The sequence below is a fragment of the Gallus gallus genome, chromosome 15 (assembly GCF_016699485.2).
Source record: "Gallus gallus isolate bGalGal1 chromosome 15, bGalGal1.mat.broiler.GRCg7b, whole genome shotgun sequence".
Classification (NCBI taxonomy): domain Eukaryota; kingdom Metazoa; phylum Chordata; class Aves; order Galliformes; family Phasianidae; genus Gallus; species Gallus gallus.
Window position 1 is genome coordinate 11,009,506 of NC_052546.1, and position 26,883 is coordinate 11,036,388.

Sequence of the window (26,883 nt, forward strand, 5' to 3'; positions counted from 1 at the left end):
AAGTAATGATATGCATATAATTGCACAACTCAGTTATACGCGCATAGTGGCACCAATATTTTGGGCAGAGCTCCAAGAGTTCACAGCGCTTTAGGAAATCAAGTGCATAATACACAACCAATAAGGCAATGGCAGCAAAAATCACCAAAAAGAGGGAAAAAAAGTGATTCAAAACAGCCTGATGACAGACTTTGGGCCCACTGAGTCACTTGGAGACTTTCCACCGGTGCTTTGGAGGAAGGCTGGCAAGGAAGGGGAAATAAACAGATGCCTCTGCAAAGGAATCATGCTTCAATTGCCAAATATTATCCTCCACTAAATAATCAGAGCAAACCTTGCATCTGACATAATTACTGGAGTTTTGTTCTGATACGTGTTTTGCAGAGCACGCTGATGCTGGGGTTCAGCCTGAGGGCCTGACTCGTCTAGGTGATGTTTGAGAAACAAAAATAATAAATAATTCATTTCAAAAATTAGTAATTCAGAAGGTACAGTGAAAGATTGGCTAAAATTGCAGGCTCCCTGACAACCTGCCATGACATTTAAATTGCAAATCAATTGTACCCTGCGGAATGTGAAACGAACACAACCTCTCCATGCTGTGTTCTTTGGAGAGAGAAAATGCCAGCTTGCTAATAAGGAAGTACTGAACACGGCAGCATTAGGAGGGAGAGGCAGGCAGGCAGCTTTCTCTGTGGGGTTGCTGGAGGTCCACCCTATTCCCCTTTCCCTCCTCTGGCCATGTGTGACACACAGGAGCGGGGAAAGCTGTAATGTGGTTACAAACAGGATGGCAAGTCAAGATGCTGACTGCTCGCTGCTTCTGAGCACGTTGGACTGGGGGACTGGGAGCTAGAACCTCATTACAGTCTCATTCCTAATTAGCCACATGACTGAGGGCATGATGTGGTTTCCATTTTAGGCTGCTTTGTATAAAACTGGGCTCTGGAGTTTTGGAGGAGACTGCTGCAGTCAAGGAGGAGAGCTGAGATACGTGAAGCACCTCTATCATAGTGAGTTGGTTGTTTTAAATGCCTCACTTGTTCCATCTTTCATCCCAAGAATGCCTGATTTCTGTGGGTTTAGAGCACTGTAAACTTGACTAACGTAGTCTGTTCTCGAGAGCAATTGAGCTTGTATTTATTGACAGGAATTATCCTTGTCCTGCAGTGTTGACCTGGTGATTTCCAAATCTCCCTGAACAGCAGAGAGAAAGCAAAACTGAAAGGAACTGGTGAGTGGACTGTGGGGATTGCTGGCTTTGGAAGGCTCAGCTGTCCCGTGGGGTTCACTGTTGTGTCCTTTGCCTCAAGTGTGTAATTTCATTTGCCTGCAGAATGTTAGTAAGGCCTGCCTTGTAAAAGGGCGACTGGTTGACCTAGCTGGTTGTTTCAAAGGAAAAACAACTGCATTGTGCAGCTGTTATGCCTTAAAAAACAACATTATGGATACAAGCTGTATCCAGAATACATTTTTAAAATGCCACGCTATTGGTGGGATCCTGGAACTACAGACTCCCACTGCTGCCTGCACAGGGGTGTGCATTGTGCTGGTGTGCAGAGCTGCAGGAGGCAGCACCACAAACACTTCTCATAGACGCACAGCACAGTTGGGTTAGAAGGGCCCTTACAGCCCCCTGCCCAACCCCTCCCTGGGCTGGTTGCCCCCTCCATCTCAGGCTGCCCAGGGCCCACCCGTGGCCTGGAGCACCGCTGGGGATGGGGCACACACAGCTCTGTGCAGCCTGGGCCAGCGCCTCGCTGCCCTCTGAGTAACGATTTCATTCTAACACCCCACTTAAATCTCCCTTCTTTGAATTCAAAGCCACTCCAGCCCAGCCACACCAAAATGACCACAGGGGTCTCCTTACAAGGAAGAACCAGACTGCAGGGCAGCAGGTCCTGGGGGAACCTAGCAGGGCCAAGCCAACCTCTGCAGGGCGATTAAGCCACCAGCAGAACGCCAAACCACAACTAACCCCCGCCGGACCCGCGAGCACCAGTGGAAACACCGCCCGTGCGGCCCGGCCCCGCCTCCTGGAGGCTCGCCTCGTCCCCCCCCGAGCACTTCCGCCCGGCGCCGGAAGCGCCTCCTGCTTCCGGAAGTGCGGTGCCGGTTGGACGTGGCCGCACGGTAACGGGGCCTAGGCTGGGGCAGAGGCAGAGCCGCTCGTCTCCGGCACTGCTCGGGCTGTGTGGCCGTGGTCGGGCAGGGAGTCCGGGCTGGTTTGGCCCGCTGTGGGGCTGGTAACGGTGTGCTCTTGTGTGCCCTCGGTGCCTGCTTAGGGGCTTGGGGGCAGCGTGGGGTGCTTGAGGCTGGCCGGCTGGAGACCTCTGAGGTGCAGCGGGAGGGACCTGGGGCTGTGTGCAGGAGGGCTGGGGGCCAGCAGGCCTTGGCTGACCCGCTGCTGGGGCTGGGGGCAGGGCTGCTCCTCCAAGCCATACGTGTGTCCCCTGCCCCCGCCGGGCACCCCTGTGGGCGCTGAAGCATGGAGCAGGGAACACCTGCTGTTGTGTTTCCCTGGTGAGAGTGCTTTGGTGTGGTTTGTTTTTTGGATTTTTTTTTGTGAGGGCTTCTATGCTGTGTGCCTGAAACCACAAGGTAGATTCGTAGAACATCCCGAGTTGGAAGGTGCCCATAAGGACCACTGAGTCCAACTGCTGGCTCCACACAGGACCACCCAAAAATCAGGCCGGTCTGAGAGTGGTGTCCCAGCACTCCCTGAGCTCCAGCAGCTCGGGCTGTGCCCACTGCCCTGGGCAGCCTGTTCCTCTGGGGCAGAACCTTTTCCTGATATCCAGCCTGAACCTTCCCTGAGATCCAAAAAAAATCCCTGTTTGATTAAGCCAAAACTCTTGTGAAGAGATCATTGTGATAGAGATCTGGAGTGATTCTTCATGCTGGGGTCACTATGCTCCGATCTATTTTTCATTTGAAATTAATAAAACTTCTGGTTGGGACCCCATTTCTTCCAAGCAGTTTCTGACTTGGCAGCCTCAAAACGAGGCACCTATTTTTTCCCATATTGCAAATTTTCACTTCTCTGTGGAGTTTTCAAAATGACTCTGGAAATTATAAGAGCCAAATAAAGTATTTATTTCAGCTTTTCTATGCTGTGCAATGTTAGCATTGATCTGGTGTATTTTTTCCTATTTTTTAAAGCCTCTGAAATATGATTAATAATATGAAATGCTAAAATCCATTCTGTGTGGATCCAGAGGCACGATTCTTTCACTTTGTGTCCAAGCTGTGACATTGCTCTCTAATCAGCGTTGTTCAGCTATAGGGACGCTCCTCTTTCCTTCTGTTCTGCCCAGGCAATGTGAATAAAATGAAATACATGTTATGAGACTTTTACATCTTCACCACGTAATTTTTTTAGTACCATTTCACTGACATCACTGTAGAACCTCCAGCAATTTGAAAGCTGTGTTAATCTGCAGTTTACATTTTGTATTAATGCCTGAACCAATGCACACGATCACGTACTTTCTATTGAATGAAGGTTTGACTCACAGTTAATTCAGAGTTAACAGAAATATTTCTGAGCCTAAAAGTGCTGTTGACAATTGAAATACAGTCCCATGAGTATGTATGGGAAATGGGCAGGAGAATGTCAGGCTTCCGATTGCCTCCTTAGTTTGTGATGTCAGGAGATAGATGGCACACGTTAAAACAGACTGCAGGAGCAGATAGTTCAGCATAAATCTTCAGGAACCAGATTGAAACACTAAGCTCCCCTAAAACAATGTCCCCAAATGCTTTTTGTTGTGCCTAAGATATCTAGAGCCTCTCAGTAAGAAACAGGAATGAAAGCGTTGCACTGTTCCAAGGCACCTGCAGCTGGCTCTTGGGTGTTCCCTAAAGCTTCAGCATTTGGGTGGTGTAAAGACTGCTTTGCAGAAGTTATTTCCAGCCTCAGTGTGTCTGTGGTATGGTAAGGCTGTCACCTGTTTTGTTATGCTTTTGATTGACTGACCTTGTAAAACACATCCTGTGCTGCTTTTGTTTTTCTGCTTGCTGACGACAGCCACAAGTCATCACAATGCCGGCGCTGCCACTGGATGAAATCCAGCTTACAGAAAAGGATCCCAAGACAGGGAAGCTGAGAACCTTACCAGCACTGGTGAGCTGTATTTTTTCATGAAGGCTAAACAAGACCTTTACCAAATAGCTGTCATATATTGGAACCTGAGCCAAAGGCTGTGTTAGTTCAGGATATGGTGAAATTTGAACAGTTTCCCTGTTTGGTAGATTTTTCTTCATGTTTTAATGCATTTGCTTAGCTGAGATTATTTTTTTTTAGTGATGAATAAATGAGAGCATGCTGTGTTCAGCACCCAGAATAAATTGTGTTCTCCTTGCACTCCTTACTCTTTGAAAGAATAGCCCAATGAACAGTGCTTTGGGGGCTTTTGCAAGCTGCGTGCAGTGTAGCTCTGAGTTACAGCACTGGGATAGTTCTCTCCACTTACTGTGTCCTGTGACTTTCTGCCCTTCGATCTCAGGTTGGAACCACAGGGTCAAACTGGAAGTCTGTGCCTCGTCTAGCACAAAAGCAGCATGCCTGTGCTGTTACATAGGAATATTCAAAATCGTGGACAAAAATGAAACCCACAGCTATCCTTTTCTTCCAGAAACACGATGGTACTGAGCGTTCTCCTGGGAGTGTTGCTGAAGTGGGGCCTGCTGTTGATTTGGCTTGCTCAGATTACCCTGGGCATCTGTGTGGGCCGAGGCAGAACTCAAGGCTGCGTTGTTATGCAGCATGATTCTCATTTTAGGACTGGGGGATTTAGGCAAACTATTCAGTAACTCCTGAGAAGGGTAGCAGAGTGTTTCTTCTCTGTATTTGGTGGTCATGTTGGTTTGACTTTATGGAATGTTGTTCAAGAACCAGCTCAGACAGAAAAGAGGGCACAGAGCATTTTAAAGGCATGACTTTAAGCTGTTGCTGTTTGGTTTGGAGGTGTGGGAGGGTTGCTTTGCAAAGCTTTCTGTTAACAGAGTACAAGTATCATCATCTGCTGAATTGTGGAGGTCTGAAAATACCCTGAAAAATAAGGTTGTGAACTCACTAATCTGCTGCCTTTAAGTATTAGAGAATGGGAAGTTACAGAGAACTGAATGACAAACTGTATTATCGTGTCATTTTTCTGTCCGTTTCCAAACGTTCAGCAGTGCAGATGGTAACTGGGCATTCCTGCCACTTGGTCTCTGGTTTTAATACAGTCTTTTGGCTTCCTGCAGCACCCAGAAATAAAAGCAGATCGGTCTTTTGTGCTATACAGACCGCCACCTGTTGTCAGAGACCCTGCCTTAGTGGAAGAGTTCTTGGAGCGAGCAAAATTCATTGCAGATGATCTGGACTGGCTTCTGGCTTTGCCTCATGATAAGTTTTGGTGCCAGGTAATAATTGTTTGGTGGACGCTGGAGAAAAAGCATGAATGGCATAGGTGCTTCCAAGAGCCACACGTTTTAAGTTGTCTTCACAAAGACTGATGTTTATTACATCATTTACCAAGAATTTTAATTACTGGACCATAGAATGCGAAGAAAGTCATATTTTCTTATAGATTGTGGATTTTAAGAGTTTGTGTGTGATGGATAGATAGACCATTAGCACTCTGAAGTGTCTCGGTGTGCTTTTCAGTTCAGCTGTCTGTGAGTGTGAGGTGTGTGTGTGTGCCATTCCCTTCTTTCCATTTTCTTGTCTAATGTTGTGCAAGGTGATATTCGATGAGACACTTCAGAAATGCCTGGATTCCTACCTGTGCTATGCCCCTCGCAAATTTGATGTGCTGTTGGATTGCCATCCAGAGGTGAATGACATGCAGAAGCATCTTCATCGCAGTGTCTTTCTGACCTTCCTAAGGATGTCCACTCACAAGGAGTCCAAGGTGAATATTTCTTTGCCTCGCAGGCAAAGCTGCATAGCCTTGGAAAAAAGGCAGTTTGTGAAATTAATCACGTTTCTTATTGACATGCCCTAGCTGCAATCCTCTCTATTTTTATCAGCGTGTTGCTCAGTGTGGAGAAGATAATCACTCAGAGCTGAAGCATCTGAACTATGCCATGATTTCTTAGGAGGGAGATCCAGGCAGACAACTAAATAATAGCAGGTTAGAAACATGTGGTGCCGTGATGCATCAGCGTGACTAGAAAAAAAGAGCAAGTTGGCCTTTGTGGCTGCATGGAATGTAGGCTTTTCAGGCCACCAGGAGCCAGGTGTTCACTCTCTCAATCCCACTTTACCTTACCGTGCAGCACTGTGTCATCTGTGCTAATACTTGTCTCTGCTTGAACTTTCTCCGTGTTTTGGACGCACACCGAAATGACTCCAAATTACTGTTTTCTTGGCATCATAATTGAAAGGCACTCATCCCTAATTGTGCGAGTGCAACTCCCATGGGCAGCTGTGGAATTTTCACAATTCCTTTGGGCAGGATGAGGCACCTTTTGTTTCACCAATTGCTCCCTTGGTATCTTCCTTGGTTCAATGTGTGTTATGTAGTGGTGGTGCCTTGATTATTGCACTGCTGACAGTCAGGACGTTGAGGAGAGGTCTTGGAATGGGAACCGAAGGGCTGGGGAGGGAATGGGTGAAAGGAATGCTGGAGCCTGCAGCTGGCACTGCTTCAACAAAAGTACTCGACACCTCTATGCTGCCTTTCATTGCAGGGTCTGATTAAATCTTGCCACCCCAGTGAGGCAGACAAGCATCTGAAACCATTTCATAGTTGAGTAATTTGAAGAGAATGAATAGTCTGTTGTCATGCAGGCAGTCAGCAGCAGTTCTAGAAATTGAACCTAGCCAGCATAAAGCCTGGTCCTGCTGCTCCGGGAGGGACAATGTGCATTCTGCCTTTCACAGTGATTGAAAACATTTGCCATCCTAGGCAAATCTGCTGGAAGTCACTGACACGAAAATTGCATTTTAGCTTGCTTGCTTCCTGGTGTTACAGACAATGGAATTTTTTGTCATCTATAGTTTTAAAAGAAATTCCTTGAATACTGTAAGTCGTGTGTTTTGGAAGCAGATTTTAGCACTCAGGATATAGAGCTGCAATTCCTGTTGTTTTATTTTTCCTACTTTCAGACAGCGACACAATGTCTTTGATGCCTTCATTCTTCTTTTCCAGGACACCAGTAGCATCAGGGTGTGATTTCGTGGGTACTTTTTCAGTGCCTGTTGAACTGTTCCTGTGCCTAGCCACTCATTGCTCCTCCTGAGCTGAGCCCTTTGTGTGCCAGTCCAGCTGTTTATTTGGCCACCTAGTGAGCCAGGTCTGGGAACTGAACCAACTGTAAACAGCTCTGTGTTTTAACTTTTAGGTGGATTGGTTCAGTTCAGGACAAAACCTACCTCCATAAGCAGTGGTGCATAGTCAGTGGTGTGGATGGAGTGGTGACAGTGACAGCTGGGAGTGTGGGGATAGAAGGGACTGCCAAAATTAGTGTATGGGCAGTGCTACCTCCTGCAAAACAGAGCCTTTAATGCACATTCAAGAGATGTTTTTACAAATGTCATTGTAATACTGCAGTTCTTGCTAAGTAATATACAGATTGTTCTTTAAGTGTCTGTTTTGTTTCTTTGTAGGATCACTTCATCACTCCCTCTGTCTTTGGAGAAATTATTTACAACAATTTCCTGTTCGACATCCCTAAGATACTGGATCTCTGTGTGCTCTTTGGAAAGGGAAATGGTCCCCTGCTCCAGAAGATGATTGGTTAGTTAAAGCCAAGGAACAGCTTGTTGCATTTTAGCTTTTGCCTACTGTGTGTAATACCCAACTTCTTGCCTGTCATTCTAATAATACTACTCCGGAAAAAAAAAACAAAACAACTAGAACCCGTAGTTTAGTAGCAGCTGTAGTTTCTAGTAGTTCAGTAGTCTGTAGTTTCTAGATCAGATGACATTTTCCCTTTTTTCTCCTCCTTATGAACTGCATTTATGTCAAGAAGTGCTTTGTGGCCAGATGCTTAGCTGTCGTGAACTGGACTCGGGCTGCTAGGCGTTGCCCAGGGCTCAGTTATTTCCTTGTGCCAATTAAATATGTCCTCAACCACTGGGTAAGAGGATTGGAGGGCTTTGCAGAACCCTGCTCAAGTGTGGAAGGAGCATTGAACTGGATTTCTGGGCAGAAAGGAAGTGGGGTTAGAAGGTGGGGCACAGTCCAGATGTTCATGTGAATGCTTTTGTTCCCCGAGTTGGGAGCCGAGTGAGTGAACTGTGCAACAAGAAGTAATTACTGGTCTGTGAAGTGGGAGAACTTGAAATTTCAATGCAGACCTTGATAAAATAGTGCCTTCAAATTGCAAGGCACTTCAGAGCGTTGCTCAAGCAGTGCTTATCCCAAGATATCTCTGTACAGTCACTCACTGTGGCCAATGCATGTTAAACAATAACTCAGGCCTGGGGACACTGGAACCTGCATGAAGAAGAGAGCATGTTGGCTTAGCTTCTGTATTTGTCCTGTGCTCCCTTTGCAAGGGAACTACCTCTGATCTTTAACTTCCACCTGAGCACAAATGGAACAGTACCCAATCTAGGATTAAGTGAGATCTTCCTCGAGTCTAACCCAGTTTGTCTACAGTTCCTGTGATGAAACGTCTTCCTTTATTTGGTAGCTATTTTTGTCTCTTTTCCAAGTGGACTAACATGGGAAGCAGTAGAGAGCTCACATGACAGCCACATTTCCAGACCAGGAAAACTCAGAAGCTTAGAATTTTTGAATCCCTTTGTCTTTTTCAGTAACTTTCACTCTAAATTTAGCAGTCAGGCCTCAGAGGTAGGGAAGAAAGCATGACAGGATGGATAGTTCCCTTTCAAATGTGAAGTTTAAATTATCTGTGTCTTAAAATATCCTGAAGAGAACCCAAGTGTGTGAAAGCTCATTTGAATTATCCGTAGCCTTTGGGGTGCAATGCAGTAACTGTGTGTGCAAGTGACCAGCAATTTGTTCACCTGATTATTTGCTTTATGTTGTCAGCGTAACGATGGGAGCAGTTCTGCTGTGCAATTCATAACTTGATAAACTTTAGGTTCTTCTGTGGGAATAAATCTTTCTGAGACCTGTCTCATAACTCTTAGCCGTGCTCTGTCCTTGCTGGAGAACTCTGTTAATTTTCACAGTCAGAACAGTAATTCACAGGAAAATAGGCAGCCTCTGTGCTTCCCTGGTCAGGATTTATGGCATGCCATTACTCAGTAGAGTATTTTGTAAAGATAATGAAGTCCTAGTAATGTAATAGCAGGTATTACTAAAGCCTCATTACCTTTAAGAAATATCCTACAGAATATTTTCCAGTGTATGCTGAACTGTTATCTGTAATTAAAAGTCAACTCCAGTTGTTAAATAAAGGAACTTGGGATGTTTCGAGATGGTATTTGCATTATTCATCGATTCAGCCTCAGGTGTGAATCATCTACCATCTCGTTTGCTCTGCTCTGATGAGCATATTCCAGTGCTCTGGTTGCTGATGGGACAGCCCTAGAGGAGCAGGCACTGTGTGTGAGTTGAGAAGCGAATCTGTGCCCAAGTCTTGATGCGGTTATTAACCATATCTGGAGGGGGTGAGGGGTGTCAGCAATAAAAGCACATCTTCTGGTGTAAATTTGCTCCTTGACATGACTGTCTGAACTAATGGGAGGTGCTCTCTTTCCCTTTACAGAAAATATCTTCACTCAGCAGCCAAGTTACTTTGGTGACCTGGATGAAACTCTGCCCACTGTCCTCCAGGTACTGCTTTTCTGCTCAGAGCTTGGATTTCACCTGGAAATGTGGCACAGTTCAGAGGGAGGGGGGGAAGGAGAGACAGAGAGCAAATGTGGTTGTAGGCGAGCAGGATGTATTTGTTTTAGTTTATATTCTCTCTCTTATGCTCAAGTGTGTCAGGTAGTTTTTGAACCTTTATCTAAAACTATCTCTTGATGACTAATTCCTGTTACCCTTCTTCAGCTGCTGGCATTCTCTTGCCTGTTAATCTCAAGGAATTTGTTAGGCTGTTTAAACAAGAAGTAACTATTCTTCTTATCTCCCCAAGTGGGGAAGCATTAAAACTTCAAACAACAAAATAATGACTGTGAGAGGTAGCTAAGGCTTGATATAGTGGAATGGGTTGGCATTAATGCTGCGGGTTCTCGGGAGCAAATGAAAATCTATTGGAAGGGCTGTGCCTTACAAAAGATATTTGGCATCTCTCTCTGTCTCAGCTTTCATTTTAATAAGCAATTTGTATATTCCCCAGACTTTGTAGGCAGGATTTGCATTTAACCTGAAAGGGAAATCAAAGTGCCTCGACAACTTTGTACCCTGAAAATGTCATGTTTATGCCCTCAAAAAACTCACCTAAAATAGACAAAGGCAGAAAATCTCTTACCCCAAAACACCTATAACGTCACTTGGCTTTTTGAAAGCCCACGTTCTCCTTTCTTTGCGTAAGTTAAACCATTCGAGCTAGATTTCAGAGATGATACCACATTTTAGAAGTATTCTAGGATGCAAGGCTGGACCTTCAAAGGAATTACTGGGGAAGACAGCAAAGATTCCATTTGCTGTTTCTACTGTACCACATCAGAACAGTTATTCTGCAGAACACTGCTTTCTTTACTGTGTGTTTTGGTAACCACTGCAGAGTAATACCAGTGTAACTCACATGTATGGATGTAACAGCTCAAAAGATACATCATCACTGATCCATTAAACTATTTATGTACTTACCCTGCTGATGAGAGAAGCTGATATGTCTGCAGGTCTAGGAGTGTATGTGCCCAGTGGGATGGTAATATTAACCTCAGGTATGCAACTCTGGTACTTTCAGCCAGCTTTTCACGTACCTCTGGGAGGAGAGTTTGACAAATCTCCAAAGCTACCAGTGTAGAAAATTTCACAGAATGGTTGAGGTTGGAAGGGATTTGCTTTTAACCTACACCAAAGGTTTTTAGCAATCTTGTACCTAATTCTGTCCGCTTCTCCTGGAATTCTTCATTTATATCCAAGAGCCCCAAAATCTGTTCTGCTGACCTCAGAGGAGAGGGTGGGAGGGCTTTGGAGCCAGCTAATAAGCATGTGGTGGTGTTGACTTCTAAGTTGTCCCACTGCTCCCTTGGTAATAGGGCTCGTCACATCCCAGGTGACCTTCCAGTGTTGGCCTTGGCTTGCATAGCTAGGGATGTGTGTTATAGCTACAGTCCCTGCTTCAACGTCACTGACATACACAGCTGCACTTGAACTGCTTGCAGCTCTCATGGAGTTTCAGAAGTGGTGTGGTCCTTCTGCTGTTACCTGCAAGAGTCTGTTGCAGCTTTCATCGTACAACTCTGTGCTGCTGTATGGAGATAGTCACGTGTTGCATAGATGATCATAGAAGTGGTTATTAGTAAGATGAGGCACATCCCAACGCTTTCCTCTGTTTCAACACTGCTCTGTTCTCTTGATGTAGGTGTTCAACAATATTTTGCATAAGTGTGGCTTACAGTGTGAAGGAGCCTCTGCCGAGCCCCAGAAATTGGAGGAAAGAGTAAATGTGACCCCAGGGAACATGCCCCTCCAGGTAGAACCATTGCTCTGTGCACTTTGCTGTTTGTCATCCTGTAAACTGAATGGTCCGTGCAGCACTGAGACCACAGATGGTCATTCTGTTCCCAGACAGCTCATACAGCACATGTCATTGTTTCATTGCTTGGCATTTGACTTGATGATAAAGCCTTTCCAACGTGAGTTTCTTGCCTTGCTCTTGTGCATTTCAAGCACATCCACTGTATCATGTATCCTACAGTCAAGAAGAAGATTTAACTTGAATCTGATGCATCCCTGGCAGAGTGGGTTATGCTGTGTACTTAGGAAAGCTCGTGTGGTTTTTTTCTCTCGCTGATTGTTCGTTCTCTCTCAGGAGCTGAAGGACATTGTGCTGTACTTGTGTGACACTTGCACAACGCTCTGGGCATTTCTTGATGTCTTCCCATTGGCTTGCCAGACCTTTCAAAACCACGAGTTTTGCTACAGGTACATCTTGGGCTGCAGACAGTTTATTTTGGTCAATTAAAAATACTGAGTGCTCAGCAGGATTTTGCCCCAGTGCCTTCATTGTTAATTGTTCAGATTTAATGTGACTGAAGAGTGCTAGGTTCAGCCTGATGGGAATGCACAGATTCCCAGTAAATAAAACAGGTGATTATAGAGATGTCTGCTAAGTGTTTACCTTCATCGTTGCTCATGGGTCAGTCAACCATGGCAATTTCAAATCCCATCTGAACAGTACTCAGTGTCCTTTGGAAGGGATGGAGAGGGATGAGCAGAAAAAACTGCGGATGGAAAAAGCTTCTTGCCATAGGACCTGAGGAAAGGGAAGGAGAAAGTTTCTGAAGTGATAGTCTGTCAGGGCCCGAGAAGAAATATTTTTGCTTGATGTTAAACCTAAGTTTTATGGTAGAGAATATCACAGCTTAGGCAAAAGCTGAGCGCATGGGAAAGGATAACAAGGCAGCACTGCCACATGTGGGCTGACAGCTAATTCCCTGACCAGCTCTAGTTTGCAGTGCAGTGAGGCAGGAGCCAGGACAGTCGCAAGGTCCAGACAGCAGAGTTGTTCCCACAGGGACTGCAAGTCCTTGAATGATGCTTACCCAGCTTGCCCCAGGTGTTTCAAGCCACAGGATTGTCTCATAGAGACCTGCCACAGCCACTTTTATGTAGCACCAACTGAGATGTTAATTTACTGTCCTTATTTCCTCTCCTTTATTTATTTGTTAGTGCAAATGAACTCATTTTTTACTGTTATTTCTGACCATGTTGCAGGCCTCCAAAGTCTTGCAGCTGCCGGTGGTTTACGGACCACTGGCTGAGTAATGCTGCTGCTCCAGGTTGTGTGGGTTTCTCTCCTCTTAGGTGTTGTCAAGTCGGTCATTGAGAGAAGAGCAGATTGGTGGACTGCTGGTGGCTGTTTGAATTGGCAAGCAGTGCTGCTTACATGCTTGATTACTCAGAGCAGTAAAGCCTTTTGCTTTTAGTTTTGCTGTCGATGTCAGAGACGTGCTGAAATACTCTTTATCTTTGCAGTGGGTCAACAGCAACATTTTTATTGCTTCCCAATATGGACTGCTTATTGGGTCTTTGGAGTGTGGGGAGGGAAAACTGACTTACAGGTCCTAGTATTGAAACCTCTCTGATTGACTTGGTCTGAAATGGCTTGGTCAGTTCTCTCATTGACTAGAAGTATCAACCAGCTTCTGTTATATTTGCCTCAAGGACACTCATTTGACATGTTTGCCTCTTAACATGTGACATGGGTGTAGTGTTGCTGATGGAGCAGCTCTGTGCGAAGTGGTGTAACGGCTAGCTGCTCATGAAGCGCTGCTGGATGTTATTCTGAGGCCAGTCTCAGCTGAGGATATTGTTCTTCTGTGCAGCAGGAAGATGCTTTTCAAATACATTGCTTTGCCTCCATCTTCAAAGATACCTTGATGGCTTCCTCAGGCTGCTGCTCTATGTCTGTTGTGTATTAGCTTGCTTCAGTTTCATGGAACAAGTAACAAAACAGAGTAATGCTAATGAGTACTGCCAGTGAGGAGAGCTTAATGAAATTAACCATTTGATTTATATTCTAGCAAGTGATTTTGGAAACATCCATTGCCAGTTACTGTTGTGTTGCCCCTTTCTACAGGTTAGCATCATTCTATGAACTGGCAATTCCTGAGCTGGAGTCTGCAATTAAGAAGAGGCATTATGAAGATAACAGGTAAAAATCTCTGTGAAGACTCGCCTTTTCTTTTCAATATGACTCTTGCAGGGCTTAGTTAAAAATGCACTTCATGCTGCTTTGCCCACCACTGCAGAGTCTTTTCCATCTTTTTTTATACTGCTTCAGAGAGCTCTGAAGAGGCAGCTTTTCTAATTCCAAATTTTCCTGGGCAGTGGGGTGACTAATGATTCCTTTCAGTGCTGTCTAAGAAGAACCTTGATGGGAGATGCATCCAAATTGTAACAAAGTGTGAAAACATGAATGATATCTCTGTGTAGATGAGTCTCCTTGTTTTTCAAAGCACAGGCTATGCTGGTGCACTTGATCTATCATTTGTCTAGCTGTCAGGACAATTTGCTATTGAGAGCAACTTCATTCAGAGCGTGGATTTTCCTTAATGAGTATGAAATGGCTCTCATCTCTGGTCCTCACAGCAAAGAAAGAATTCGGCTAATGAAATTCCTCCTCTAGAGGGATAACTGTGGAGGAAGGGAGCATTAAAGATTGGAATTCCTTGTCCTTGCACCAACAGTGTGATCTTTACTGTCTCTGCAGTGTTTATGCTGATTTGTGGAGGAGAATTTCACATTCCAGGAAAAAGGTGATGGAAGCCTTTCACATCCTCATAAACCAAGTGTGTCTGCAGCCAATCTTAGAGAGCAGGTATTGGCACGTGGGTTTTGTGGTACTGTTCAGTTATTTGATCACCACTGCGGGGGGAAATTTTTCTTGGTTTCTGATTTACTGGAGAAAATGGACAGTGTAGGAGTTGTGCCCAAAGATACTTGCTGACATCAGAAACCTCTTGTCCTGCACAGCAGGAATGTCCCAGATGAAGCATTATGAACTGGTACTGGATTGGTGAGTTGTTGGCCCCATCAAAGTGAGTTAAGGTACATGGTCCAATCAGTTTGCTAACCTCACTTTATGGCTAAATTGCAAATTCTAATGCTGTGTGTAGACACCTTGCCTGAGACAATAGCAGAAATAATGCAGTGCTATAGATCATTGAAAGCAATGTTTTTAAACCTGGATGCTGATGGCTTTACTGACCCCTCCTATTTTGAAAATAGTTAGCTAGTAAGAAGTACTTATCTATAGCTCTGTGAGTCATTTCAAAATGACTTTGTTTCTTACTTACTTTGTAAATAAGAGAACTGAAGTGACCCAAAATCATGTTGCAAATTTGGAGACAGAACAAAAAACGTGGATCTTGCTTGCTGCTCTCCTGGGCTGGTCTCTTTGCTGCAGTCCTTGCAGGTTTTCATAGTATCATAAAGAATCACAGAATGGCCTGGGTTGAAAAGGACCACAGTGATCATCTCGTTTCAACCCCCTGCTATGTGCAGGGTCACCAACCACCAGCCCAGGCTGCCCAGAGCCACATCCAGCCTGGCCTTGAATGCCTGCAGGGATGGGGCATCCACAGCCTCCTTGGGCAACCTGGTCCAGTTTTCTAGATTGCTGGTCTCTGTAGCTCCCATTCAGCATTTTCTTAATGCTGATCCAGTGCAGAGGTCATTTTGTCTTTCTCTGACACTTGGTGCATCAGCAGCAATGGAAGGTCTAGGAGTTATAACAGAAAGATTGCAAGAGGAGCTTGCTTGGCATCTGTTCTTGCATGAGTGAGCACATACTTTCTGGGAGGTTCACTGATACAATCCCAAGGCATATAATAGAGTGCAATTGCAAAAGTACTACACACCCTTTTCTGCTTATTGCAAGTCTGATTGAGGCATCAGAAGATTTGTAAGTCTGTCAGAAGCCTTGTAATTGCAACTGTGGTAACACTTTGGATCTAGCTGGCTGAAATGTTTGCTGAAGCCACAAAAGAATTTTGTTTCCATTTGACCCTTAGCATCTATGAAAGTGAAGACTAAAATCTGTTTTCAAATGTGATTTTGCCTTGACGTATGAAGTGTTATTAGTTTGGTTAGTGAGCAGAATGTGGAGATTGTGCAGTGTGGAAGTCTTAACCACTGAGTTTTTCACTCTGTTGTGCCATTGTTTTCTGCAGCTGTGAGAATATTCAACCTTACATTGAAGAGTTCCTACAGATCTTTACTTCGGTACTTCAGGAAAGGAGGTGAGTGTGGCTGAAAGAGGCCCACGGGGATGGGCAAGCTTGCCTTCCCTTTCCATTCTTTACAGCAGAATTGCCTGAGACATTATTATGAGGGGTTATGATGCATTTGGGAGTTAGAAATCACTCTAACTAGTTGGGAGAGCTGCTGTGAGAGGGTTTCAAACTGCGGTACAGACTTCATTGTAAAGATGAGGAGGAATGCTGTGTGACACTGAAGAATATTATTCTTCACTCTCTTTAATCCAGGCTTTCAAAGTGAAGGATAGCAATTTAGCCATTAGCTGCCTTGATGAGTTAGGCTGTTATTACTAATTTGTACTTCTCAACCGGGGTGACCAAACCAGGAAGATACTAAGTGCTGATGCTGAAGATGCAAAGTAAATGGCAGCACTGGGAATTGGATCCTGGCACTGCAGGCGTTTGGATCACATTCAAATCATAAACCATGTTTTCTGTATGATGCCACACTAGGTTACAGTCTTAACATCACGAGGAGTGTTACAGCTGGCTATGGTGGGTTGCAGGGAAGTGTTGCTGCAGTGTAATGGAAGCAAAGTCAGGGTAATGCATGCTGGGATTCTGTATTGAGTGCGAGACTGCCTGTGTTCCCACCTGAGCAGTGAGACAGTCAGAGTAGCGTAGCAGGGATGGCAGTGTGTAACAGGTCTGCAGGTGATTTATTCTGTAGTTCAACTGATGAAGCTTGCTTTTGCATTGTTAGATTTCTCCGTGACTATGATGAGCTGTTTCCAGTTGAAGATGATGTCAGTCTCCTCCAGCAGGCTTCGTCCACGCTGTATCCTTTGCTCTCGCCTCAGGGATTTGCAAACCTGAATTGCTCTTAGATTCCTTTATGCTGGTGGCATTTCTGCCATTGCTGCCCTCTGGCTAACCTGCATGGCTGGCAGTAAGAGGTGGAAAATTTCATCTTTAAAAAAAAGAGGAGGATTGCAGAATCACAGATTGGTTAGAGTTGGAGGGGAAGGGACCTCTGGAGGCCATCTGGTCCAGCCCCATAGAGGCACAAGCTTGGGAGTTACTGAAAAATGCACAACTGTTTCAAGGTGAGATCAGAATGTGTGCATCTAGAGCATGAGAAATGTCCTTAATGCTATTCTATTAGAGATGAGACCAGGACAGCATATATCCTCCAGGCAGTGGAAAGTGCATGGGAAGGTGTAGACAGGAAGAAAGCACAAGTCATTCAAGATCCAACATCAGCAGCAGCACGTAATGGAGCATCAGCAATGGTGGAGGACTCCACTGAGGATAGAGAAGAGCTTGGGGCTGCGTATGCAGCAGAAGATGAGGTGGGTAGGGCACTTCTCTGTCCTTATTTTATTCACCTGTGAAGAGAGGATTGGTTCGCTCAACTTTTGGGGTTGCATGAAATTTAGTTTCATTTCTTACCTTTGCTAAATTTAAGTGCAGACTTCTTGAAACGAGGAGCAGAACTGCGCTGCATCCTGCCTCCTTGTTTGAGCATGTTTCTCCTGACTCCTGTTGGCTTGGTTTTCCTATTGCAGTGGTTTATTCAAATACTGCATTTTCTCACTGTAGTTCGTGTGTGTGTTTGTTTTTTTAAATGCAAAGTTCTTATGTTATTCGACGTAAGGATTCTTCAGAGTATCCCTGCTGGCTCGAGCATGGACAAAAACAGTTGTGTGCCTGTGTGCCCAGCTCTGTTGTAGATCTGATGCAGTATAAACAGCTTAGCTGACTTTTCTTCTTCTGATTTCAGCCTTTGAATTCATTGTGTTTAAATGCTGATAACCCAGGCTGCTCCTTTTCCTTTTTCAATGTGTGTCTCCCTTCCCTCATCTGCTGCTTCTTTTCAATAATGCCACTCATTGTGCTTGGTTCATACAGTGTGCTGGTGCAGCTGCTGCACCCGCTGCCAAGGTGTCTGGGGTGGAGCTGGACTCCCTGATCTCTCAAGTGAAAGACCTGCTGCCAGACCTCGGGGAGGGCTTCATCCTGGCCTGCCTGGAAGAGTACAGTTACAATGCAGAGCAAGTGATCAACAACATCCTTGAAGATAAGCTGGTGCCATTCTTGGATAAACTGGACCGAACAATGCAAAGGTATGGGGCAGGACTTTGGCACTTTTGCTTTCATACTGTGAATTTTTAATGTCTTTATTTTGAAGGTTAGACACTTCTTGCAAAAGAGTTCTAAGAAGTTGCATGTATATCTTCTTAGGGTAAATAGCTACAGGGTAAGGTTCTTCTTGCCGTGTGCCACTGACTTTTTGCCCTCATTGTGTACTTGCAGAGAATTGGAACGTTAACTGTAAAATGGGTGGGAGTATTAACTTGTAGGTAAGCTTAGGAAGGGCAATATAGATGAGTGGACAGTGAGGCGGATTGAGAACTGTGTGACTGACAGAGCTCAGAGTGTTGCCATCAGTGGCACGGTCTGGTTGGAGGCCTGTAGCTAGCTGTGTTCCCATGGGGTTGGTACTGGGTCTGGTCTCGTTTGACACTTCCATCCATGAGCTGAATGAAGGGATGGAGTGCACCCTCAGCAAGTTTGCTGATAATGCAAAGCTGGGAGGAGTGGCTGACACACCAGAAGGCCGTGCTGCCTTCAGCCAGACCTGGACAGGCTGAGAGTTGGGTGCAGAGGAACCCAATGAGGTTCAACAAGGGAAAGTGCAGAATCCTACGCCCAGGGAGGAATAACTCCTCCCCTCTGCTCTGCGCTGGAGAGGCCACATCTGCAGCACTGTGTCCAGTTCTGGGCTCACCACTTCAAGGCGGACATGGAGCTGATGGAGAGAGTTCAGCATGAAGCATCTCAGCAGACTGAGAAGGGATCTGGTCAATGCCTATAGATATCTAAGGGGTGGTGTCAAGAGGATGGGGCCAGGGCTCTTTTCGGTGGTGTCCAGTGACAGGACAAGGGGCAATGGGCACAAACTGGAACATAGGAAGTTCCATCTGAACACGAGAAAAGACTTCTTGATGTTGAGGGTGACACAGCCCTGGAACAATCTGCCCAGAGGTACGAGAATCTCCTCCTCTGGAGGTATTCAAAACCCACCCGGATACTTTCCTGTGCAACCTGCTTTAGCGGTGGGGTTGGTCTTGGGAGCTCCAGATGTCCCTTCCAACCCCAGTGATTGTGTGATTCTGTTCAGTATTTCAGTACAGCAGATGCTGGGTCATGTTTTGTGATGGAAGACAGAAACACTTGTCCATTAAATGCTCAGACAAGATCCATTACAATTCCACCATGGGGATACTGGATCAATCTGGGCTGGCCAGCAGAACGTTGTTGTGCACTGAAAGTATTTTGCTGCAGAAGATGGGGTCATAGGTGTTAAAGTGCCAGCTGTCCTGCAGGAAAGGGCATCTTCAGTGGAACCAATTCAGCTGGAGCTCAGTCTGTAGGGTAAAATACAGTATTTGAAGGACTGCTTTGTGTTTGGAGTTAAGCCAGGGAAACGGAACCAAAGATGAGCTGGAAGTGGCGATTCAGATCCATTTTTGCCTACTCTGTGACAAACTTGCCAAGCTTTAGCTTGCTTCTCTGGGCCGTGCATGGGATGTGGGGTTTGTAGCTGGCGGTGGAATTGAGCTGTTTGAGTTGTGTGCAGCTGTTAGCGCCTGTTTGTGCTGCAGCAGCAGTTCTTGTCTGAGTGTCAGGATGCGAATGTGCTGTTTGTTCACATTTCACGGAGGAACGGGCAGACTGCCTCATTGTTGCATTAAAAAAGGAAAACTGTCTTTATCAGAGAAGTGACGTAAAGAAAATCTGAGTTCTGCAACTATCTTCATGCTCTCGGAGTCAGATCTGCTGACTTGGGCACAAAGCATGTGGGTGGATTTTTGGAAGGTGGCTGTTTTTTCTGCTGGTGCTGCAAAGCCAGCAGTTCCAGATGATAGAGCCGGGTGGTGGGGGTTTTTTTTCCCCTTGGATTTTGAATCAAAACTGTCACTTCAGTGGCAAATGTAGGATTTTGATCGCTGCTGAGTTTAGAAGTGAACACAGCAGCGTTTTCAGCTGCCCAGCTGAGCTAACAGCACCAGCAAAATGAATGTAAGAGCAATGGGTTTTGGACTTGCAAATTGAACAAACATAACCTGGGACTCTGAGACAGAATTAAAAAGGAGCCGTAGGGAGATAAATATCCTGAATGCACCAGCAGGGCACTATTGGAACCTGCAGCACGGTGTAATCCATCACACTTAGTGTTTGGCTTTACTGAATCAGGATTTTGAGACCAGCCCATTATGTTATCCATACCTGGGTACAGCTGTACTTATTCTTTTAATGATCACGTTTTGATTTCTGCCAGTTCCTTTGGTTTCCCCAGGAAGATTGGTCTGAAGAGCTGCTCTGCACGTGCTGCACTGCAGCAGTGTAAAGAAGGGATTGCAGTCATGGTGTGGATCACGGCGTGCTGTGGGTGCCTGCGAGGCCAGCAGCACAAACCAAGGTCTTAGAAGGGGAGGACGTGGCCTTCCTCAGCTTCACCTCCGTTTCCACTCTCTTGTTTTTTGGTTTTACAGACAACCAAAGCCAGACCCGACACCTCTGGTCACTGCTCGCTACAACGTCTTCCAGAATGACGAGTTTGATGTGTTCAGCAGGGATTCAGTGGATGTTTCTCGGATACAGAAAGGCAAGCGGTGAGTATCGTGCATCCTCATTAACCCCACCTGCCAGGAGAAACAAACACCTGGGAGCCTGCACATTTATTCCTGTTCTCACAGTCCTCCTGCAGGAATTGGCTGGCAGGACCGTGCCTTATCAGGAACGTTCCCCACCTGTTTACTCTTTTGCTTTGGGAAAGTAAAATCGAACGCTGCGAGGAGATTGGTTTCCATTTAGTGTTTTTCCTAATTGCCTTTCCTCTGCACGCTGCTGGCAGCTGCTCTGCCAAGCTCGTTTGTAACGTTGTGCTTTTTCATCTTGGTCCTAAACTTACGCTGAAGAACAAACCTGAAAAGCAGCCATCTCTACCGGGCTGCGATTGTGACTCGGAGATAAAGCAGTGATTTGTTCTAAATACAGGGGAAGTTTCAGTATCCGTCCGCTCCACAATCTGATAACACCTGGCAGCTTAGACTCCTCTGCTTCTATTGTTGTTCCTGCTTCTGTAAGCTTGCTGTGAAGGGCATTTGCTTTACTTTCTGCCTGGCTTGGCGTTTTGTTCAGTGCCACACTCCATGCTGATTTCAGCTGGGGCATTGCTTTCTTGGCTCCCGCTAACATCAACTCTATCTCAGTAACACGGCTGATTTGTTTCAGATTCTTTATGAACAGTCTTTCATCTAATCAGCTAAGTGCCATCTTTATGTTGGTGTATATTAACAAGGAATGTAAATAAAAGTGTCTGCAGGCTGAGCCATGTGATCCTGGGAGCTCACAGTTGAGGCTTCAGTTGCAAAGCTGCATCGAGCTGACAGGAGAAAACCACTTCTGTCCCACAGCACAGGCAGACAGCTCTCCAGCAGCAGTGCTGTGGTGTTGCCACGATAGTGGCCAGGCAAGAAAATAATCTTCCCCTTAAGTACTAAAAGTGGAGCTCTGTCAGTAGTCTGCATTGCATACACAGGAGTCCCAAGTGTCTGTCTAGGTAACAGAGTTCTCCTGGCCCAGCTGGAGACCTGCATTTGATTCTGGTTGTATCCATATATGTGCTTGGTTGGGATTTTTTTGTTCTCCTTAAATCTTTTCCTCTCCAAATTCTGTCTGTGTTCAGGGTGCTGTTGCTGCTAAAAGAGCCAGGTCAGGCTGGATCCCATTGTGGTAGCTGCTGTGGGCAGGGGATGTTAATATGAAGGAGAAAGCCACACCAGGAAGAGGAGAAAAAGAGGAATGGGGAAATGAATGTAATAGCATATTTGTGGTTCTCTGCTGATCTGGAAGAGTGATCGCAGCTGTCTCTGCATGTCCAGCCATAATCAGGGGCCGAATCTCTGCTGAAGTCAGAGCATGCCCTGAACACCACAGCACTATAACATTTTCCCACTGTTTTTCCTGGAATTGGTGCCTGAAACGTTTCATTGCAGCTCTTCTGCAGTCATCAGACCAGCTCAGCAGGAAGCAATTATTGCATATTTAGTTCAGTCTCATGCTGAATACCAACATAAGATGTTATCCCAGCCGAGGTATGCATGAACTAACCACATGCTCTGTAGGGCATCTTGCAGCTAAATTCAGGCATAGAACAGAATGAGTCATAGAAGAGAGGGGAAGCAAATATATCTACAATGTTAGGTTGTTTTGAGATTCTTAATGAGAGTCAGGCTTCTTTGGTTCACTTTCCCAGTGCTTGCTAGACACAAGTCTGCCCATTCTTGATACACAGGAGGTTTGCCTTGGACACATTCTTTCTCTGCTAACATCCAGATGTCAAACAGATGGCTGATGCATGCTCCTTCTAGGCCTTGAGGGCTGCAGCTTGTCCTGTGAATGCTTGAAAGTGGGTTCCCTATAGCTTTGCAGTCAGCGTGCTGTGACGTGGTGTAGTGCAATGGTGGTGACGGGTTGGTAGTCGGACTGGATTATCATAGTGGTCCTTTCCAACCTTAATGATTCGATGAAAAACGGGATTTCAGGGAGTGCTTGTGCACCATGAGGCGTGATATCTCATGGCCCTTCTGAAATACCTCTGTCAAGCTTCTGTTTCTTGGCCTTCCTTTCTGTCAGATGACTGTTGGTTGTTGAACTAAATGTACACACAATGCTTTGATACATTACATCAGAAGCTTGGCCTGCTGCTTTGTTCTCCTTTTCTTAGTTGTGCTAATCCATTTCTGCTGCACTAGTAATTTTTTGGCCCATTCCCTCTCCATTCATATTGTGCAGTACATGTCTGTAAGATGAGGTCCTGAACTCTATGGCAATGAGCGTGGCTATGCTGCAGTGCTGTGGTGCAGCCCTGGGCCATGGTTTGTAGCTGTGTGTGCACTGCAGTGAGGCAGTACTGCAGCGTGGGGTAAGAGGGCACGCTGGGCCTTGCAGGGCTGTGTCCTAATGTTAGCCCTAGCAGCTTGCCATTCAGGATTCATGGGAATTCTTGTGTTAGATGAATCCTGGCCAAAATTCAGCTCGAGTATAATTGAATCTTCTGTTCAAGTTTCTTTTCTGTCTCAAGTGACAGTGGCAGTCTCCAGTTCCTGCTCTACCTGCTATGTAATCTTGCAGGGGTTCTACGTAGACATAACTTTGTTCCAAGCCAGGAGTGGCTGATTTTAGTAGCTCGATGAGCACTCCTGTTATAAATCAGAGAGGGAATAGGGAGGCTGAAGTAGTGCTTGTGATGCTTGAGATGGGACTTGCATTGCTTCAACATCCACTTAACAACAGGGCAAAAAATAACTTGCAGAGGAGATCTTTACACCTCCTTGCTGTTCCTGCCCCTTCCTTCCCATGCAGGAGGGAGAAGGACACAACCAGGAGTCTGCTGAACGACAAGCGCCTGGTGGCTGAGCAGAGGGAGCGCTACAGCCAGTACAGCGTGGTCGTGGAGGAGCTGCCCCTGCAGCCAGGAGAAGCTCAGCTCTATGGGGAGGACTATGAGGATGAGTACGATGACACCTACGATGGAAACCAAGTGGGGGCAAATGATGCTGACTCAGATGATGAGCTGATCAGCAGGAGGTAAGTGCTGTGGCTTGGGAGTTGCAACATGGTTGCGTAAAGCTGTTCAACACTGCTTTGGGTTCTGCTTTCCAGTGAGGACGTGTGCATAGGTCCGTTTCTCCTCTGTTGGTGGTTAGCTTTCCTGTAGCATGCAGGAAGCTCTCAGGCTCCCACGCCTGAATCTGAATCACCTCAACTCAGCGACCAAATCTGGGAGGGGACTTTGACACGGTGCTGAAATTTGCACTCAGCAGTGCTTCTGCTCATAGGATAAACTGTCCTGCAGCAGGGGGAAATGGCCTGGCTTGAATAATAAGGATGGAGTGTAGCTGGGCAGTGTGAAATGGAATGGCTGGTTAGAAAAGCAGATGTCAAAATTGGAGAAATTGTACAACTGAGGTTTTATTGTGTGCCAGTCCTGTTGTGTTTCTCATGCTGACTCCTGTAATGGGCTGCACAGCATTCTCCACAGTGACTGACAGCTGGAGACAATCAGCTGCTAGTAAGCAAAGTGCTGGTTGGACACGGGTCTTGTAGAATGTTTATCCCAGAAATATGAGCTAGAGATAGCAAAGGCACATTCCAAAAGCTGGTTTAACGTTTCTGAGGGTGACCTTTTACATTTTATGTGTTACAGAGATGTCAGTATCTCTACCCTTCAATCTTTGGAGATGCTCTCTTAGATCCTTTTGCCTTTTTTTTTCCTTCTAAAGTGGGGTGAGACTTCAGTTTACATCCTCTTTGTGGTATACCTACAGTAGTGTGACCCTCAACTCTTTTCCTGTTTCAGGTGCTCGGTGCTCTCTGCTTCTAGAGATTCAGCAGGCACAATTACTGCATGTTACTGCTAAAAATCAGATCTATAGGTTCAAAATAACAGGGGCTGTAGCATTAGTGTGCTTCTGGTGGAGTTTGAGGTTGAGGTTTGGCAGTAAAAGCAAAAGAAGCAGTTGTTTCCCTGGTGAAATCCCTTGTGAGGTCCCAGGATTTTAATGACAGCCCCCTCACCACCTTCTTTTCTTTTAAACTCCTGTGGATTTTACTCACTGAGAGATGCAGTGTGGGGTGGAAGGGATGGGTTTGTTCAGTGCAGTGCTTGTGGCTGTGCTCTCTTCACTGTGTACTGTTTGTGTTTTGTTTCTTAGGCCGTTCACAACCCCTCAAGTTCTGAGACTCAAAGGGCAGGAGGAAGGGCAGGAGGAGGAGGAAGAGGAAGAAGAAGAAGAAGAGGAAGTTGAAAAGGAAAGACCAAAGGTGACATTTAGTGCGCTGTTGGAGTTGCATTAAGGTTTATTATATGTCATACCTGCTTGACGTGTTAGTAATTGCTAGAGATGGTGTGAAACAGATTTTCTCTTTCAAAGAGTGAGCTGCTTTCTGGAGTGGCTCCTTCTGCAGTCTGCTGGACTGTGAGGTGTCCCCTGAGTACAGCTATCTGCTGCTTCCTAGGCTGGCAGTGCTGGAGCAATGACACTTACTGCATGGAGAGGTTTAATCTCCTTTATTCCGTCGACAGACAATGCCAGCAGAACGCTTTCAGGGTCATTGAGGCTCCGTTGCTGTGGATATACTGGAAATGGTGATAGTGATGTGGGAAGCAGTCTGTCGGGTTTTATATTTAGTGTCACTGACACCAACCCCACCAGCTCTGCCAGAACAGATAATAAATAACGAATGGACTCTCTGTTTCTTGCTCCAACAGAAACTCCTGCTCTAGCCATCTGATGGATGCTGCTGAGCTTACAACAGCACTCAACCTCTTTCCTTCTTTCCCATGCAGGACCACTTCGTGCAGGACCCAGCTGTGCTGCGGGAGAGAGCTGAAGCCAGGCGGTTGGCTTTCCTTGCCAGGAAGGGGTAAGTCAGTGTCTCCCCCTGCGGGGTGGAACCACGGCTCTGCTGTCATTAGTGGATATCTTGGAGCTGAGTCGAATGGTGGAGGATGTACCTGTTCCTTAGCATTCCTGTCCTCAGGGTCACCACCACACGCTGGTAACTTCCCCACCCAACTTTTACTTCCCTGCTGGTTGTGCTGTCTCATTGAATGGGTACATCCCTGTAACGTCATCAGCAGAACTCTGTGCTGGTCAGAGCTTGGAGGGCACAGCTTCCCGGAGCTGAACGGCTCCTGCGGGACTTCAGGGCAGTGCAATAACTGGCCTTACCTGATGTGCTCAGTGTGTAGGGCAGCATCACTGTGGGGCTGATGTGATGCTCAGCTTTTGCAGAAGCCTGCAGAGCTGGGCTGAGCCAATGGCAGAACCCCTCACACCCAAATCTTTCCTTGGGATTGGTGCATCTTCCTTAAGCGTGCTTGTTGTGATGTTCTTCTCCCTCTGTACTCCAGGCACAAGCACGACAGCTCTGCTGTTGTTGGGAACACAAAAGGACACGGGCAGAACCGGGAAACGGTGCAGGAACGAAGGAAGAAGGAAGCAAACAAAAGCACGAGGGCGAATCATAATCGGCGGGTCATGGCCGACAGAAAGAGGAATAAAGGCATGATTCCTTCCTGAAAACCTTCCCAGGTGCTGCATCAGCCCCAGTCCTCTGCTTGGAGGCAGCTGTGTTCCATTCCCTCAGCCCTGCCTTAGCTCGGGAAGGCTGGGTGCCACGTCCAGTACCTGGCCCTTCAGCTCCATGTGAGCTGCACACCCCGTGGGAGAGCTGCCTCTTCCTGGGGAGGAGCTGCCCTCCATGCACACCGTGGCTGCTCCTCAGTCTGCAGAGAGATGTGTGTACAACAGCGAGCTGCATCCCGGGTGCATCACACGGGTTGCACCCACCGTCACTTCTTTTTGTACTATTTATAACTCGGAGAGTTTTATTTTCATACTGCCTCCTCCTGCCCTCACTGCAGCCCACGGGAGCTTCCAGGCCTTGCAAGGCTTCCCCGTGGCAGCCCTCCCAGCTGCCTGCTCTGCTGAGGCACCTTATCCTGCGGTGAGACCCAAAGGCTGACAGCAAAACGCTCGGGCTGAGCACTGCTGACACACACACAGGAGTTGAGGTGAATGAGTCTGTATCGTGAGTTTCTGTCCCTCAAGCAGGGTGTGTGGAAAACTGAACGTGCCAATAAATGATTTAAGTCTTGTAGTTGGTGTTTTAGGCTCTTAAGAACTATATTGATTTGAAGTTGGAGGAGCCGCAGCAATGTGCTGTGTCTGCAGGCAGTGAAATTTGTTTGCTGCTCTGTGTTGGTTTAGTGCAATGAGATCTCGCCACCGAGAGTCGAGATAATTGAAAATCAGGCTCGTGGTATCCAATGCAAGCTGACAGTAACATGGAAATCGGAGATAGCAGGGTTCAGAGTCCCTGGGGAGCCACCTCCTCACTAAGTGCTTGTCACACTCCGTGAAGCAGAACTGCCCTGATCTTCATGTTTGCTGTTTGGAAGCCTGGGAGCTGTTAGTAAACAGCCGTTTCTAGTTGCTGAAAGGGCTTTCCCTGAGGGC

General features: G+C 46.2%; 1 protein-coding gene across 7 annotated transcripts; it reads left to right on the forward strand.

Moving 5' to 3' along the window:
* Nucleotides 1-577: 577 nt before the first annotated feature.
* Nucleotides 578-26,524, forward strand: ASCC2 (activating signal cointegrator 1 complex subunit 2). 7 transcript variants are annotated; one of them, XM_046901415.1, is made up of 20 exons: nucleotides 578-1,013; nucleotides 1,151-1,234; nucleotides 4,031-4,126; nucleotides 5,251-5,409; nucleotides 5,730-5,900; nucleotides 7,601-7,730; nucleotides 9,676-9,743; nucleotides 11,446-11,556; nucleotides 11,896-12,008; nucleotides 13,666-13,740; nucleotides 14,299-14,406; nucleotides 15,761-15,829; nucleotides 16,551-16,625; nucleotides 16,953-17,139; nucleotides 17,699-17,913; nucleotides 20,347-20,466; nucleotides 23,222-23,446; nucleotides 24,574-24,682; nucleotides 25,209-25,285; nucleotides 25,776-26,524. In XM_046901415.1, the coding sequence occupies exons 3-20, from the start codon at nucleotides 4,046-4,048 to the stop codon at nucleotides 25,942-25,944; spliced, it is 2,262 nt and encodes a 753-aa protein (XP_046757371.1). In that variant the 5' UTR covers nucleotides 578-1,013; nucleotides 1,151-1,234; nucleotides 4,031-4,045; the 3' UTR covers nucleotides 25,945-26,524. The 7 variants fall into 7 exon arrangements, with proteins under 7 accessions (XP_046757371.1, XP_046757370.1, XP_015150386.1 ...); XM_046901414.1 differs by having other exon boundaries at nucleotides 1,171-1,234; XM_015294900.4 differs by lacking the exons at nucleotides 578-1,013; nucleotides 1,151-1,234 and adding an exon at nucleotides 2,076-2,203.
* Nucleotides 26,525-26,883: the final 359 nt, after the last annotated feature.

Coding starts and splice junctions, on each gene's coding strand:
- ASCC2 (XM_046901415.1), top strand. CDS start 4,046: ATGCCGGCGCTGCCACTGGATGAAATCCAGCTTACAGAAAAGGATCCC. Junction 11,557..11,895: donor CAGGGAACATGCCCCTCCAG/GTAGAACCATTG, acceptor GTTCTCTCTCAG/GAGCTGAAGGACATTGTGCT. Junction 13,741..14,298: donor AGGCATTATGAAGATAACAG/GTAAAAATCTCT, acceptor CTGTCTCTGCAG/TGTTTATGCTGATTTGTGGA.